The following is a 13,699-nucleotide window of genomic DNA, read 5'->3' as shown; positions in this document are numbered from 1 at the left end:
GCCAGTTCAGACAGTGTTCATTAGACTCTTTCTAATTTTGTATGGCTTTTTCTGTAAGTTATTTTTCTGAAAACAATTCCATGAATATTTTTCCCACCCCCTTTAGTCCATGGTTGGCAGCTGTGACATGAGATGTCCAATAGAGCATTTAGCCCATGGGTTGCTCCTTGCTGTACAATTTTACTTAGGGACACTTGTTTGAGTGAAATCTTAAGGTCTGTGAAATGTTTGCCTGCTTCTCTCTGTAGCTCTTTCTCTGGAGATATTGCTGAACCTCTCTTATCACAGGACTAAGTATTTTCATGTGATGGTGCTCGGCTGTATGTGTGCACGTGTGTGATAATACGGGGAAGGTAACTGAGGTCACCCAGAGGGGTGTGCAGTCCTCAGCTGCTTCTGCACTTCTTGTGCCCTGCTCTGAATGGTTGGGCACCACTTGCTACGTCTGCTGCATTCTGCAACAAATCAAGATGCTTATTACAGAAAGAAACTCAGAGTAGATAAATTAGCTAGCTTTAACTCTTCTCCTCAATTATTACTAATATTTCTGTTTTTCTTACTGGATGTATTTTCTTGTGAAATGTACTCTTGAAGGGAACAAATTTCATGGGAGTTCTGATATCTTTTAAGAATAGTTATATCCCAAACTAGATTGTGGGATAAGAGGGTTTTTTTTGTTTGTGGTTTTCATGGTTCTGGTGCTTTTTTAAAGCCTGCCTTAATTTTTCAGTTTGAAGTTCGTCATCTAGGAAGCTCAAGCCCTAAGCAACATGTGTAACTCTGAAGCTGACATTGTTTTGGGGAAAAGGGGATTGAACCGGATGGTCTCCAGAAGTACCTTTCAACATTAATTATTTAATGATTGTATTGTTATTAAAGGTCAGGGAAAGCAGACAGGTGTGCAGGGAGCCAAAACCAAAACCCTACTGATTTTATAGCATGCAGTTGTATAGCTCACCTGTGAAATACAACTACAGAATACTTATAGCTAATGTGGTAGTCCAGTGAAAACTGACTTTGATCCATAATGTGAAGTCTCATATTTACAATAGTAAGGTTGGCACAGGGAACCTGTGCTTATACTCAATTTTTGCTTTAATTTATTGTGTGCTTATTATAGTATGTAATTAAAGTTTGTGCGGCCAGTGAATTTGCTGGAGTTTCCTTGGAGTTTGTGAAGGAAAGCAGTCTCCCTAAAGAAAGTAATTTGTGTCTAATCTTTGGGTCAAAAATACCTTAAAAAAAGAAGTACCTCTTAGTTAAATGAGGAGTTTTATGTAAGGACTGGAATGGTGCAGCATCTTAACTTGTCCATGTTTGTTCTGCTGGTGGATGAAGTGTGGCTCTCAGCTGGCAGGTGCTGCAGCTGGTACAGGGTGTGTGTCTGTCCTGCTTCAGCAGCCGTGCTGGCTTAAGCACTTTTAATAGTAACCTTTGCTAGCATGAGTTGTTTTGGCTGATGGCGATCAGGGAGCCCTCAGGCCTGTGGTGGGTTTAACATCCCCTGTGAAAAAGCAGTAATCTGCTGGGGAGGGTTACCCACAGGCTCTGGCTGGCACAGCTCTCTGCTTTTTTTCACACACAGACTGCAGTGTGCAACCAGCAGTGACCATCAGGGGAACCAACCTGTACCTGGGTTACTTTCTGGCAAAGTTCTTTTAGGTTTGTTTTTTTTTTTTTGGTTTATTTTTTTGTTTTGTTTTTTTGGGTTTTTTTTTCCCTCACTGGTGTTTCCAACTGCTTTTAACACTTTCAACTTATCTACATTACTGTGATAAAGTAACCTGCTGCAAAACAGAATTGTATCAGTAGAGTTTTATGCCTAAAACTGTGAAGTACAGTTAATTCTTACTCTTGTGTATGCAGACCTGTCCATATTTTTACCCTTCAGTCATCAGCTTTTAATTGCAGACATCACTGCATTACTTGCCAAAATCTTAAATCAGCAAAGGATTTATTTTTTGTAAAACCAAACTCTTTAAAATTCCAGTTCTCTGAGCCTGGAAGATGGCTTGTGCCATCTGAGTCCCGTGTATCTGATGACGTAGTGCTGCAGATTTTGTAAGGAAATGCGCTCCTTCCTGAAGATCGTGATCTAAGAACTGCCTTTCTGTATCAGTATTTAGATTAATTTTGTTGACTTTGCCAAGCTGGCCTTCTCTAAAAGGTTGTTTACATTTATTTAACTTAAATTACTTTTGTTTGACTTTGTAGTAAGCCAGGCTGAACTAAGCACAGTATTTTAATGCCTTTGTTGGAAATTAAAGTGGAAATATTAAAAATATAAACCACCAAAAAACTAAAGCCAAACCCTCTGCTATTGTCATATTAGCTCTCATAAATGGTTATTTCATTCCAAGTAAGTTGAGGTTGCTGTTTATAATTTAGCAGTAACTTTGTGGTATGAGAATTACCCTATTTAGTGTGGTAATGTGTATCCTTTGAAGTCTTAGCAGGACAGTGTGTCTACATGATTCTTATTTGGACTTTATATAAAGACTTTTTCAGAGTGCTTTTCACATGTTTTTAGGAATTGAAAAAAATCTCAAACAAAAAAAATCACAAACACACCCCCACACCCTCTTAACAAAATCTAATCCTGTGTAGTTGATAATGAAGGAAAAAAACAGGGAATCACAAAATTACTTGGGTTGGAAGGGAGCATAAAGATCATTAGTTCCAACCGCCCTGCCATGAGCAGGGATGCCATGCTCTACATTAGTTTGCTCAGAGCCCCATCAAACCAGGCCTTGATTGTTTCCAGGGATGGGGCATTCACAACTTCTCTGGACAACCTGTTCAGTCCCTCACCACCCTCACAATAAAGAATTTCTTAATATCTAATCTAAACCTGCTCTTTTCAGTTTGAAGTCATTCCCCCTTTTCCTGTCACTACATTCCCTTGTAAGAAGTTCCTCTCCATCTTTCTTGTAGTCACCCTAAGCCTTCTCTTTTCCAAGCAGAACAATTCCAATTCTCTCAGCCTTTCCTCACAGGAGATGTGTGCTATCCCTCTCATCATCTTGGTGGCCTCCTCCAGGACATGGTTTTTCCTGTTCTGAGATCCCAGAGTTGGATGCAGCACTGCAGGTGGGGTCTCATAGAGGCAGAATCCCTTCCCACAACTTGCTGGCCATGTGTTTTTGGATGCAGCCTGAGGACATGTTTCGTTTTCTGGGCTGTCACTCCACAGTGTTGTGTCCAGCCTCTCATCCAAGAGAACCCTCAAGTCCTTGGCAGAGCTGCTCTTGATCAGTTCATCCCCCAGAACATTTTACATGGGACAATGTCAGCAGTGATTTACTGGAAGGATATGTGAGAAACAACAGTTTTGCTTCTTTTGTTTGGGGTTTTGTTTTGTTTTTCCTTTTAATCTGAAGGAAGCTTCCATGGATATGCAGATGTGCAAGTTTTGTAAGGGTTGTCATATTAGCAGTATTATTGGAGAGGTTTGCTGATTTCTGTAGAGTATCTTCATGTATCAACTACTTCATCTGTTTGGCATGATAGATAAGCTGGTGTAACATTGTGTGCTTTTTTCCAAAAAGAAGTGGTCTTGATTCTGCTTCTGCTTGGTTTTCCTGTGTTGTGTGTAACAATTGTTAAGGGCAGGGTGAATGAAGTCAGAAGATGAGTTTACAGCTATACAACCCTGAAGGCAAATGCAGAGTGGAACAAAGCCAGCAGTGGGGTTACCTCTCCTGAAATACTGTAATTGTACCATAGAGAATGCATTGCCTCCAAGTGTTTGGAAAGAAGGGTTTGCTCTGTTAGGGTGATCTTTGTGTGGCACCTGGAATGGACGTGGTTGAACCGAATCCAGTGAATGAGGAAGTCTTCAGTCAGATGAGTGTCCTGGTTCATGATGCAGCTTTAGCTCTGGTGCAGGGAATCAGTTTGGGTTTTTTTTTTTTTTTTTTTCCTAATTTTTTCCTTCTGCAGGTTTCAGGTAGAGGTGCAGGCTATGGCTGACAGTACACAGGGCTGGTTGATCTGGTTAAGTGGCTCTCTCCTTACCTAGCTCTGGCATGTAGCCAGTGCTCCTGTGAGTAGACTCCACTTGCAGACAGCCCTTGCCTTTCCTCCTCCTTTTCACAGTTGGTTACAGGATTAGTGAGCTGAATCAGCTCACCTCTAGCTGATGGGGGAGGTTCTAGAGATACCATGATAAAAGAAGCAGAAGCCAAGGCCTAAAAGTGGGACTATCCTTTTGGTGGTCCAAACTGTAAAAATTATTTGTTAAGTCACCTGAAAATTTATCCTAGTGATTCTGTTTTCTCATGTTTCCTCCCACTGTAACACTTGCTTAGAAGTAAAGGTAGTGAGAGAACTGATTTTAAATTAATTGCACAGGCATGCCTACAAATGCATTTCTTTCTGTATTGCTCTGTGCATTTTAATTACTCCCTTATGCTTTTGCAAGCATCTCATTTTCTCTTGTTTGCCTGCAAGATCAGCTGCTTCAGTTTTGTGTTGTTACTAATCCCTTATATATGCACTGTCTAATCTTGATTTCATGCGAGTTTAAAAAAACAGTATCTAACTGGGTGTCAAGGGTCACATCAATATTCCTCAGTTCATTAATAAAGAGAATCTTAGTCCTTTAAATCTGCCAACTGTTCTACCCTCTTGAACAGTGTGGTTTATGGAACAATAATCCAAGAGTAGCTCATTGCTGTGTTCATTGAGCTTTTCTGGTATGAAGCACTGAGCACAGTAGCATCATTTGTTTCACAAATGTGTTTGAATTCCTTGGATTAGTTTATTATCTGTAAAGCATTGCAGAAAACTGCTCTAACATGTAAAGAAATCTTGGGGGGTTCTTTAACTTATTTAAGCACTAAGGCACGTTTAATCCTAGAGGGATCGTTAAGTGCATTCTATTTTATGTGTAGGAGTTTATTAAACAACTTTGGCACAGGTTGTGCTGAATTCTTAATTAGTATATGATTAGTTTGCTAATGGAAGTGAGGACTAGTTTCCATTTTAAGGTACAGAATACCTGTAAGCCCAATGTCATGACCTGAGCTAAAATCCTTAGCTGACATTGAGGTATATTTAAATCATTCAGTACTGAAGCAGTTTGACTACAGAAAGAGATTGTTTCCTCTTCTTTTGCAGTTAGTTTTCTGTTATATTGACTTCTTGAGCTTTCTGTTGACCTTCCTGTATTTGTCTTTATTGTGTGTCGTAGTTTAATCCCGGGCATCTACTTGCTCACTCCCCCACCAGTGGGACTGGGGAGGGAATTGGAAGGGTAAAAGCTGCAAAACTCTTGAGATAAGGACAGTTCAGTAAGGAAAGCAGAAGCCACAGAGAAGCAAAGCAAAACAAGGAATAATTCACTGTAGCCAGTTGACAGTCTCCAGGGCAGGTTATTGGCTGAATATCTGATGTGATGGCAGGGCCCTGTCGTGTGTAATGGCTGCTTGGAGAGACAAATGCCATCGCTCTGTCTCCTTTCTCTTTCCATTTTTATATACTGAGCATGATGTCATATGGTATAGAATATACCTTTGGTCACCTGTCCTGGCTGTATCTGCCACCCATCTCCCATGGACCTCCAACTTCCTCACCAGTATGGCAGCATAAAAAGCAGAAAAGGTCTTGGCTGTATGTAAGCGCTGCTCAGAAATAACAAAAACATCTCTGTATTATCAGCCCTGTGTTCATGACAAATCCAAAACACAGCCCCATACCAGCTACTGCAAAGAAAGTCAACTTTCCCCCAGCCAAAACCAGCACACTGATAAAAGAACAAAAAGTAAAGTTCACAGTAACTTCTGCAGTCATAACTAGTTAATGTACTTGTACCCCTAAAGTATCTAGAACATACTTGTGTAACTTCATTAGTTTAACAGGTTGATTTCATCTAGGAAAGACCCCTGCATTAAGACATATTCCATACGCAGTAATTAGAAGAATCATTATTCATTCCATACATAGAGAGTTAAACTGGTTTAACAGTGCCAGCAGGGTAAATTAAGCTACTAACATTTTACAAACATTGTTTTTGTACCAGTAAAACTGGTCAGGGGTATGCAGTACTTTTTTCCAAAGTAAACTGAAGATCTTTGTAATGGACAGAATTTTATCATATTGTATCTTTATGCTGATGCAGTTTGTTCTTAATCATTTAAAGGACATTACATCAGAATCAAGGCACTTCATAGTGGGCCAGCTATACCAACAGTGTAATACAATAAAATGAGAGATGTTGTCTTTTATATCAACTTGAGCATCCACACATAAATATGCTTCCTGGTACTACTTCTAAAGTCCTTAGTTTACTCTGTGTATAATACTTTAAAATACTATTAATAGGAGCCTCTTATTAGAACAATTAAATTTGTGTAACTTTTGTCCCTGGAGAAGGATAAGTTAAATGGTGTTGTCTTCTGGATATAACTTAACTGTAGTATTGGAGAGGTTAGTGCTTCTGACTACCAACCCTCAAAATTGCTGTCAGTTCTCATGGGAATGTTTCCTGACCCATTGTAGTTGAAGTAAGCCTCAAATACTTTAAAAAGTAAGTATTTAATAAGTTATTTTGACTAAAACATTGAGAAAACTCTGGCATATAAAAGCTGAGAAAGAAGTAGAGAGGAGGGGTTTAATTGGTGCAAGCTAATAAAAGTTTTCCACTGCTATGGTAGCCTACACAGTGCTTATCTTAAGTAGCAGTGGACTTGATGGTGCCAGATTCACCACTACCCTGTTTGTACTAATGATTGATAGTGATGCATTTAAAAATAATTCTGAGTCTTGTCAAGAAGGCTCACTAACTCATTTACTAGGGACATAGATTAACAATATGTAATTTACAAGCAAAAATATTTTGGTAGCATTTTGAGTCTGAAGATTGAACAGAAAAGCAGTAAATGCATTTTAATGCATTTAAGAGGAAGTCTAATGCCTCCCTTCTGTCAAAATGCCTGCTTTTAGATGCTGCTTCTAGTGGATGTGGGGATTGAGCTTTTGTAAGGAAAGGAGATGGACATATGTGAGAACCCCGGCCTTATTCTGGGGCCCCATGTGGTGGTGAAATTCCTCCTCCAACCCGTGCTTCGAAAGAAAAACTGCAGGCTCTTGCTGTTTGGTCTCAAGGCAGTTTATTGTTGGTTATCTAAAAGATTGTCTTCTCAGGCTGTGGTTGCTTGGTCACCGGCCTGGGCAGAGGCACACACACACCCTGACATCCTCTCTGTCTGCTGTCTGCTTCTTCTCTCTCCCTGCCCAGGGCTGCTGCTATCTTTTATAAGATATATTACGTATTACATATTTATAGTTTTCCCCCAATACCTACTACCTATGTTACAAAGTGCTTTTCTACTCTAAACCAATCTGTGAGTGCCAACATCACCAAGAACGTGGAGACAAGGAAGAAGAAGGAGGAAGAACAGGATCAGCCCACTTTTCTCCATCTTAGAACTTCTGACCCCCATGTACAAAGTAAAAACCCCCCTGTACAAGTGTTAAAACCCCCCTGTACAATACTAAAAAAATTTCCCCTCTGTTTTGTAACTACTTTTATTATACTATCTAACCTTTTGTGACTGCTTGTTCCACCTCCAAAGTTGGTAACTCATTCCATGGCTCAAACTCAAAATCACAGCTGTTTCCAGCTGCCTGCCAGGGTCTAAAATACTTCTGACCAAGGCCTGGAACCTCTAAAAATGTCTGAGAGACATTTTGAGTTCCAACAGATATATAATTCTGTTTATTATTTTTTCAAATGTTTTTGAAGCAGCTTCATTTTAAATTTAATTATGTGGCAAGTAATGCTGTCAAACACTCAAGGAATAAATTTGAGAACAAGTGCAGTGATCATCCTTGTAAAGCTGATATAATCAGTAAGTACAGATGCTGATATTTGTGTTACTCTATACCTAGAGCAATAGAAGCAAAACATTTCTGTGCTGTGTATCTTCTGAGAAGAGGATTTTTCCCTGTTCCTAGAGATAAGAAAATATACAAAGGGATCATCTCAGACTAGGGGAATAGAAGGCTGCCCAGCTAGAATGTATTGTATGTTTGCAGAGACAGTGATCTAATCATATTGACAGTCTTAATGTTGTTGATTTGACATAGTTGCCAGCAACGCATCTCTTTAAAGGAAAATTTTAGAAAGGTTATGTTTGTTCTGTAGTTTTACAGTGTGCCACGTTATAATAGTAGATCTGCAGAAAGTTGTAGAAAAAAGCAAGAGGTTAAGAAGAGCTTAAGCTTTGACAGTGTCAGTGGCTAAATGGCTGTGGAACAAAGCACTTCTTACCACTTCATTTTTCAGAAATTTAGTGGTAAAAGTATAGGCAAGGATCTTAGTCTGATGTGAAAAAGGGAAACCAGTAGAGTGTTTGAGTAATACATGTTATAAGTGGCTATAGGCTTGCTGGTTGAAACAACAGCAGTTGAAAATAATTTTTGCAGCACTATTCAAAGTGAGATATAAATGAGGTAAAAATTATTTAGGCAATGTTTGTAAACACAATATAATATTTGTGTGTTGGCAGGAGCCTTGGCTGTCCTTTCTCTCTTGTAGTCATAATATAACTAATATTATTACAGTTCTTTTAAGAGCTGTAAGAAGTTCTTAAAGTTTAATAAGTTCTTTCTTGGACATTATAAAGCAGATCCTGAAAGTATGTGCAGCTTTTTTATGTTGTAGTCTCTGGTCTTGTAGAATTCCAGGTTTCCTCCTTTCAGTGTTTTAGATAACTTTAGAAAGGAAGTAAAAATTTGATTATCAGTCTTAAACATCTGAATAAAATGTTTATTGTGATTTGTCTTGTTCAATTTGAAAGGAGAAGAGAGTATTCTAAGGAAAAAACTGTCAATTAATTTACTCCATCTCCTTCTTTTCTATACTAGCAATAAACTTTTCTCATATAGGGCATATCCTTTGGATGTATGTGCCATGGTTTTGACAAGCATAGAAAACAGCATTTCTGAAAGCAAGAAGATTCATATTAGATGAGAACACCTTGAAGATCAATTCTGGTTATTGAAGATCAAAACTCAGACTGATAATACATAGACTCATTTAGGCTGAAAAAAGATTGAATTCATCTGTTAACCCAGCACCCCTGTGGTTGCCACTAAGCCTGGTGTTGTACACTTCCAGGCATGGCAATTCCACCACTTCCCTGGGCAGTCTGTGCCAATGCCTGCCTACTCTTTCAGTGAATAAATCTTTCCTAGTATCTAATCTAAATCTCCCCTGGTACAACTTGATTCCTTTCATGTGCTTGTAGAGAGCAGTAAGCTTCTGCTGTGCCTCCCTTTCTCCAGTCTGAACACCCCCATCCCTTTCAGCTACTCCTCAACCAGTTAAGCTGCAGCTCTGTTGCCCTTCTCTGGACATCCTCCAGCACCTCAGAGTCTTTCTTGCAGTGAGGGGCCCAGAACTGGACATGGCATTTGAGGTGTGGCCTCACCAGTGTGGAGAACAGGGGGACGGTCACTGCCCTGGTCCTGCTGGCCACATTTGCTGATCCAGGCCAGGATTCCGTTGGCCTTCTTGGCCACGTGGGCACACGCTGGCTTGTATTCATGACCAGCACCCCCCAGGCCTCAGCCCATTGATTCAGCCTGTCCAGATCCCTCTGCAGAGCCCTTCTACCTTCCATCAGGTCGGCACTCATGCCCAGCTTAGTGTCATCTGCCAACTTAGTGAGGGTGCCCTCGATCCCCTCATCCAGATCATTGATAAAGATGCTAGAGAGAGCTGATCCCAGTACTGAGCCCTGGGGAATACCACTGGTGATCGACCACCAGGTGGATGTAGCTCCATTTACCACCACTCTGGGCCCAGCCAGGTTCTACCCAGGGAGCCCTGGTCAAGCCATGAGCTGCCAGTTTGTCCAGGAGAATGCTGGGGGAGATGGTGTCAGAGGCTTTGCTAAGTTCTGAGTAGGCAGCATCCATGGCCTTTCCTTCATCCCCCAGGAATTTTCTTTGCTGAGAAATGAAGGTTATAAGATGTTTATGGAACATTTCTTAATTTCAGGTAGCTTTGAATTTAGAATATATTTATTATTCCATGTGAAACAATTCAGCCACTGAGAATGCTGGCTGGAGTAACTCAGGAAAATAAGCTTTTAAAAACATAAAAAATAGGCTGAATTTTAAAATTTACATAATAGAAGAAAAATAACTGAAGCAGTTTTTTTATACTTAATTCCTTGCAGGGATGTCTAAAGAGTGATTAAGCATACCTGATGTGAAGTCTAACACAGATACCCTAGGTAGAGCAAAATAAGAATTACAAAACCTTTTACAGCTGTCCCAAAGTTAGCTGAGAATTTGTCGATAGTTCTCCTTGACCTGTCCTGCTCCCCTGTCCCCAGAGCAAGATGAACAGCTTAACACATGGCTGTTCCTGAGAGGCGGGGGGGGACCTTGCTTCTTGCTCAGGTGGCTATGGGCTTGTCTGACTCCACAGTGACCTGCATCACCCAGCTGGCTGGGCCAAAAACAATGGGTATAGTTTCATGGTGCAATTCAACTGAATTGTCTGCTTCTGACCAATAACCATGGAATGGAGGTTTGCCTCCTTCTTAAATCTTCCTTCTTTTCCTCCCTGTCTTGACTTATAACAACATATTCTCCCTTCTGGCTGTGATATAATTAATCTGACTGCAAAAGAAATCAAGTTCATTGTGCTTACCTAGATAATGTTTGATGCATTTCTGCCAGCTGAGTTTTCTGTCCTTTTAGTGAGTTGAATTTTCCTACTGTGGGGTCAAGACCACTGCACCTTGGTCAGGGCGAGCAGGACCACTTTCCTGGGAGTGAGCTGTAAATTCTGTTCAAACTGCTTTTGAAATTACTCCTTGACTCTCAAGTAAAAAAGAAGTTTCTACCAGTTTGGTTGCTTGAACTGATTTCTCAGGCCTTATGTGTATGCCAGTGCATGAAGAGATGAAATTATAAACCAAACATGGAAAATGGGATAGGAACGCCTATTTCAGCTCTCCATATCGGTAGTTGATTTGCAACATGAAATGCTGTGTAAAAGTTTATACTTGAAATATTGAAGCTGATTTTTTTTTTTCACTGTTATATATGCTCAGTTACATGGTTTATTTTGAGGTGCTTTCAATTAACATATTTTAGTACAGAGTACTGCTGTTACAAATACTGCTTTTGTCAGTACCCTTTGGTTTAGGGATCGCTGAGTTAACTAAAGCAACAACACACAAAAGAATCTACTTCTGAGTGTTTATGCAAATTGAAAGTGTGTCAAAATATAAAACACCATGTGAGTAATATATAAATTCTTGTCAATAATAATGAACACATTCCTTTTCCATTGTGTAGATGCTTCATATGCTCAAATTATTTGTGTAGCTTTGATAGCTGGTTCTGCATCCATAAGTTGAATCACCTTGTGGTTGTTCCAGACAGCACAAAGGTATAACAGGCAACCTTTTCTCCAGGTTCCTCTTCATCATAAGAGTTCAGTCTTGTTTGTGTACTTGATGTCCTGTGTTCATGCAAGTGTAGTTCAAATGAGTCTCTTTTAGATAAATTTCAAAAATTCTCTGCTAGATTTATCCCTCTCTGAGAGCCAGTTTCCCTATGACTGGTGCATTGTAATTGAATACATATGTATTCCTTCACAGTTTTACTCCAAGGTGAAACATGTCAGTTTAAATCACTTTCAGTCTTCAATCTAAGTTGTTTTACTTAGCTCACATCTTGACTGTGAGGGCAATCTCATCTGATTTAGGAGAGCTAACCAGTTGGTGCAAATTAATACCTCACAAAGTGATTTCTTTGTTATTTTGTAATGAAGTAGCACTCATTTCTGGCACTCTGGATATCAACAGTACAATATTTTATTGCTAGTATTTTATTTAAAAGAAGAAAACATTGATAAGACACATTGCCTTCCTTGAAAGTTCCAAGTGCTCTTTAAATAGTGATTGTGCTTCAGCTCACTGGATGCAGAAGTGGGCTAATAGAGCATCCTGCAAGGATGCTGACACCTAGATCTTCCTAGGAGATAATGCTTTTCAGCATAAGCTTCAGTGTCATATCTCTATATGCATGCCTGTTATCTTTTGTCCTAATTTAACTAATAGTGCAGCATGCTAGTGAGTGATGAAGAATGGTCTACAGTATACAAATGTTTCTGTATTTTCCCTTTCACACATTAATTAGGCTTTAGTATACCATTGGGCGCACCTCCAAGGCCTGCAGCTCTTGCTCTAGTAAAAAGATATTTTTCTTTCTAGTTTTGAGAGCAGAATTAGCTTGAGTTAAATTTGAGTTAAAAGTGAGTTAAATTTTTTATTTGCATGGCTGGGGAGGTTTCGAGATTCATTGAGGAGGAGTTAATTCCTAGGAGTTCCAGAGAAGTTAAAGAATGAAAACCTGTATTAGTGTAAGAGTAGTGTCTTTGTTCATACAAGAGGTAGGTATTGGAGTGTTTTTAATTTGCTTTTGTCAGTAAAATTGTTTATATGGTGCTTTATAATTTGTGAATGTTCCTTTTAAGTACTGCCTAGTGAATATTTGGATATCAATCTTATAATATATGCCTTGCCAAATAAACAAGGCATGCATCTGAATCCTTTCTGCTGTGTTAATGTACAGTATTGTTACAGCATCTTTTTTTTTTAAACACTTATCTTCTGTGTCCCAAGTACTGCCTCCTGTTAGTTACAAAATTGACCTTCAAACACTCCTGTTAATTCTAAAATATCTGTATGAGTTCAGAAGTTAGATTTGCCCCTCTAGATTTGCATTAACAAAAATTGTCTGTGTTCCGGTTTTTTAAGATGTTAAATATGTACCTGCTCATGTCATGGTCAGTAATAGACTTCTGTTCTTACAGTGATTTCACTATGTTGTTGCTTGTTGGAAAAGTAGAAGAGGAAAAGTAGGAAGGGTCTGTGAGTTTTTGAAATAAAATAATAAAAAGTTTTCAAATAGCAAATTATTTATTTTTATAATATAAGCAAACTTTAAATTCTGCAGGGATGTCATCTTCATAAAACTGTGAACGCACTCATGTGAGCTATATTTTCCCAAGAATATTTTTATTTTTGAAGCTACAGATGTTAAGCATCTTCTTTCCTTTCTTTGACAGGAAATTCTGGTGATTAAAGATCATGGCAACCATAGAGGAACTGGCCAATCAAATTTTTGAACAGCAAATGGGAGAGGTACATAAATTTTGAGTCCTGTTTAAAATAAATTGAATAATAAAATGCACAGACTGATATGTAAAAACCAAAATCACAAAAGAAAATTTTTGGTACAGACAAGGCTTCTGGACACTTCCCTCAGAAGGCAGAAGAGCCTACTATGTCCATTTTGAAGTTACGCTGCGAAGCCTTTTTTGCCAAAGCTCGCCCCACAGAAATTAAGAACAATCTAGCAGTGTTTCCAGTTAAGTCACTCGTTTTTCAGCTTGCTGTCTGAGCCTGTAGTGGTTTTCAGAGAGCTATCTGGTTGTGTAATTGCTTTACTCACTTTTAGTTAAAAGAGTCAGGACGCAGCTTTTACTTTACAACTATGCAGTTCATTTGTTGTTTTTGTTTTCACTAGCAAATTTTTGCCATGTTCTTCACTTTCAAATATATGTGCTTTCTATGTGTCAAAAGAAAGATTGAGCTCTTGTTTCTGCAGATTTCTAGTTTTGGTTTTGTATGACTTGTGTGCAGCATCTGTGTGCTGCAGCCAGAGA

General features: G+C 39.1%; 1 protein-coding gene across 5 annotated transcripts in view; it reads left to right on the top strand.

The window, feature by feature from the left end:
- NR2C1 (nuclear receptor subfamily 2 group C member 1) overlaps window positions 1-13,699 on the top strand; it is a 47,260-nt gene that overhangs the window by 1,318 nt on the left and 32,243 nt on the right. For 4 of the 5 annotated variants that reach the window (XM_077783565.1, XM_077783563.1, XM_021527977.2 and 1 more), the window contains exon 2: window positions 13,100-13,175. The exons of the other annotated variant lie outside the window; for it this stretch is intronic. In XM_077783565.1, the coding sequence (XP_077639691.1) occupies window positions 13,122-13,175 (54 nt within the window). In that variant the 5' untranslated portion in view covers window positions 13,100-13,121. The remainder of the gene's footprint in view (window positions 1-13,099; window positions 13,176-13,699) is intronic. 5 annotated transcript variants of the gene reach the window in all.

Source organism: Lonchura striata, chromosome 5, assembly GCF_046129695.1.
Source record: "Lonchura striata isolate bLonStr1 chromosome 5, bLonStr1.mat, whole genome shotgun sequence".
NCBI classification, from domain to species: Eukaryota; Metazoa; Chordata; class Aves; order Passeriformes; family Estrildidae; genus Lonchura; species Lonchura striata.
The sequence above is the reverse complement of the archived record's forward strand: the minus strand, read 5'-3'. Positions and strand labels throughout refer to the sequence as shown.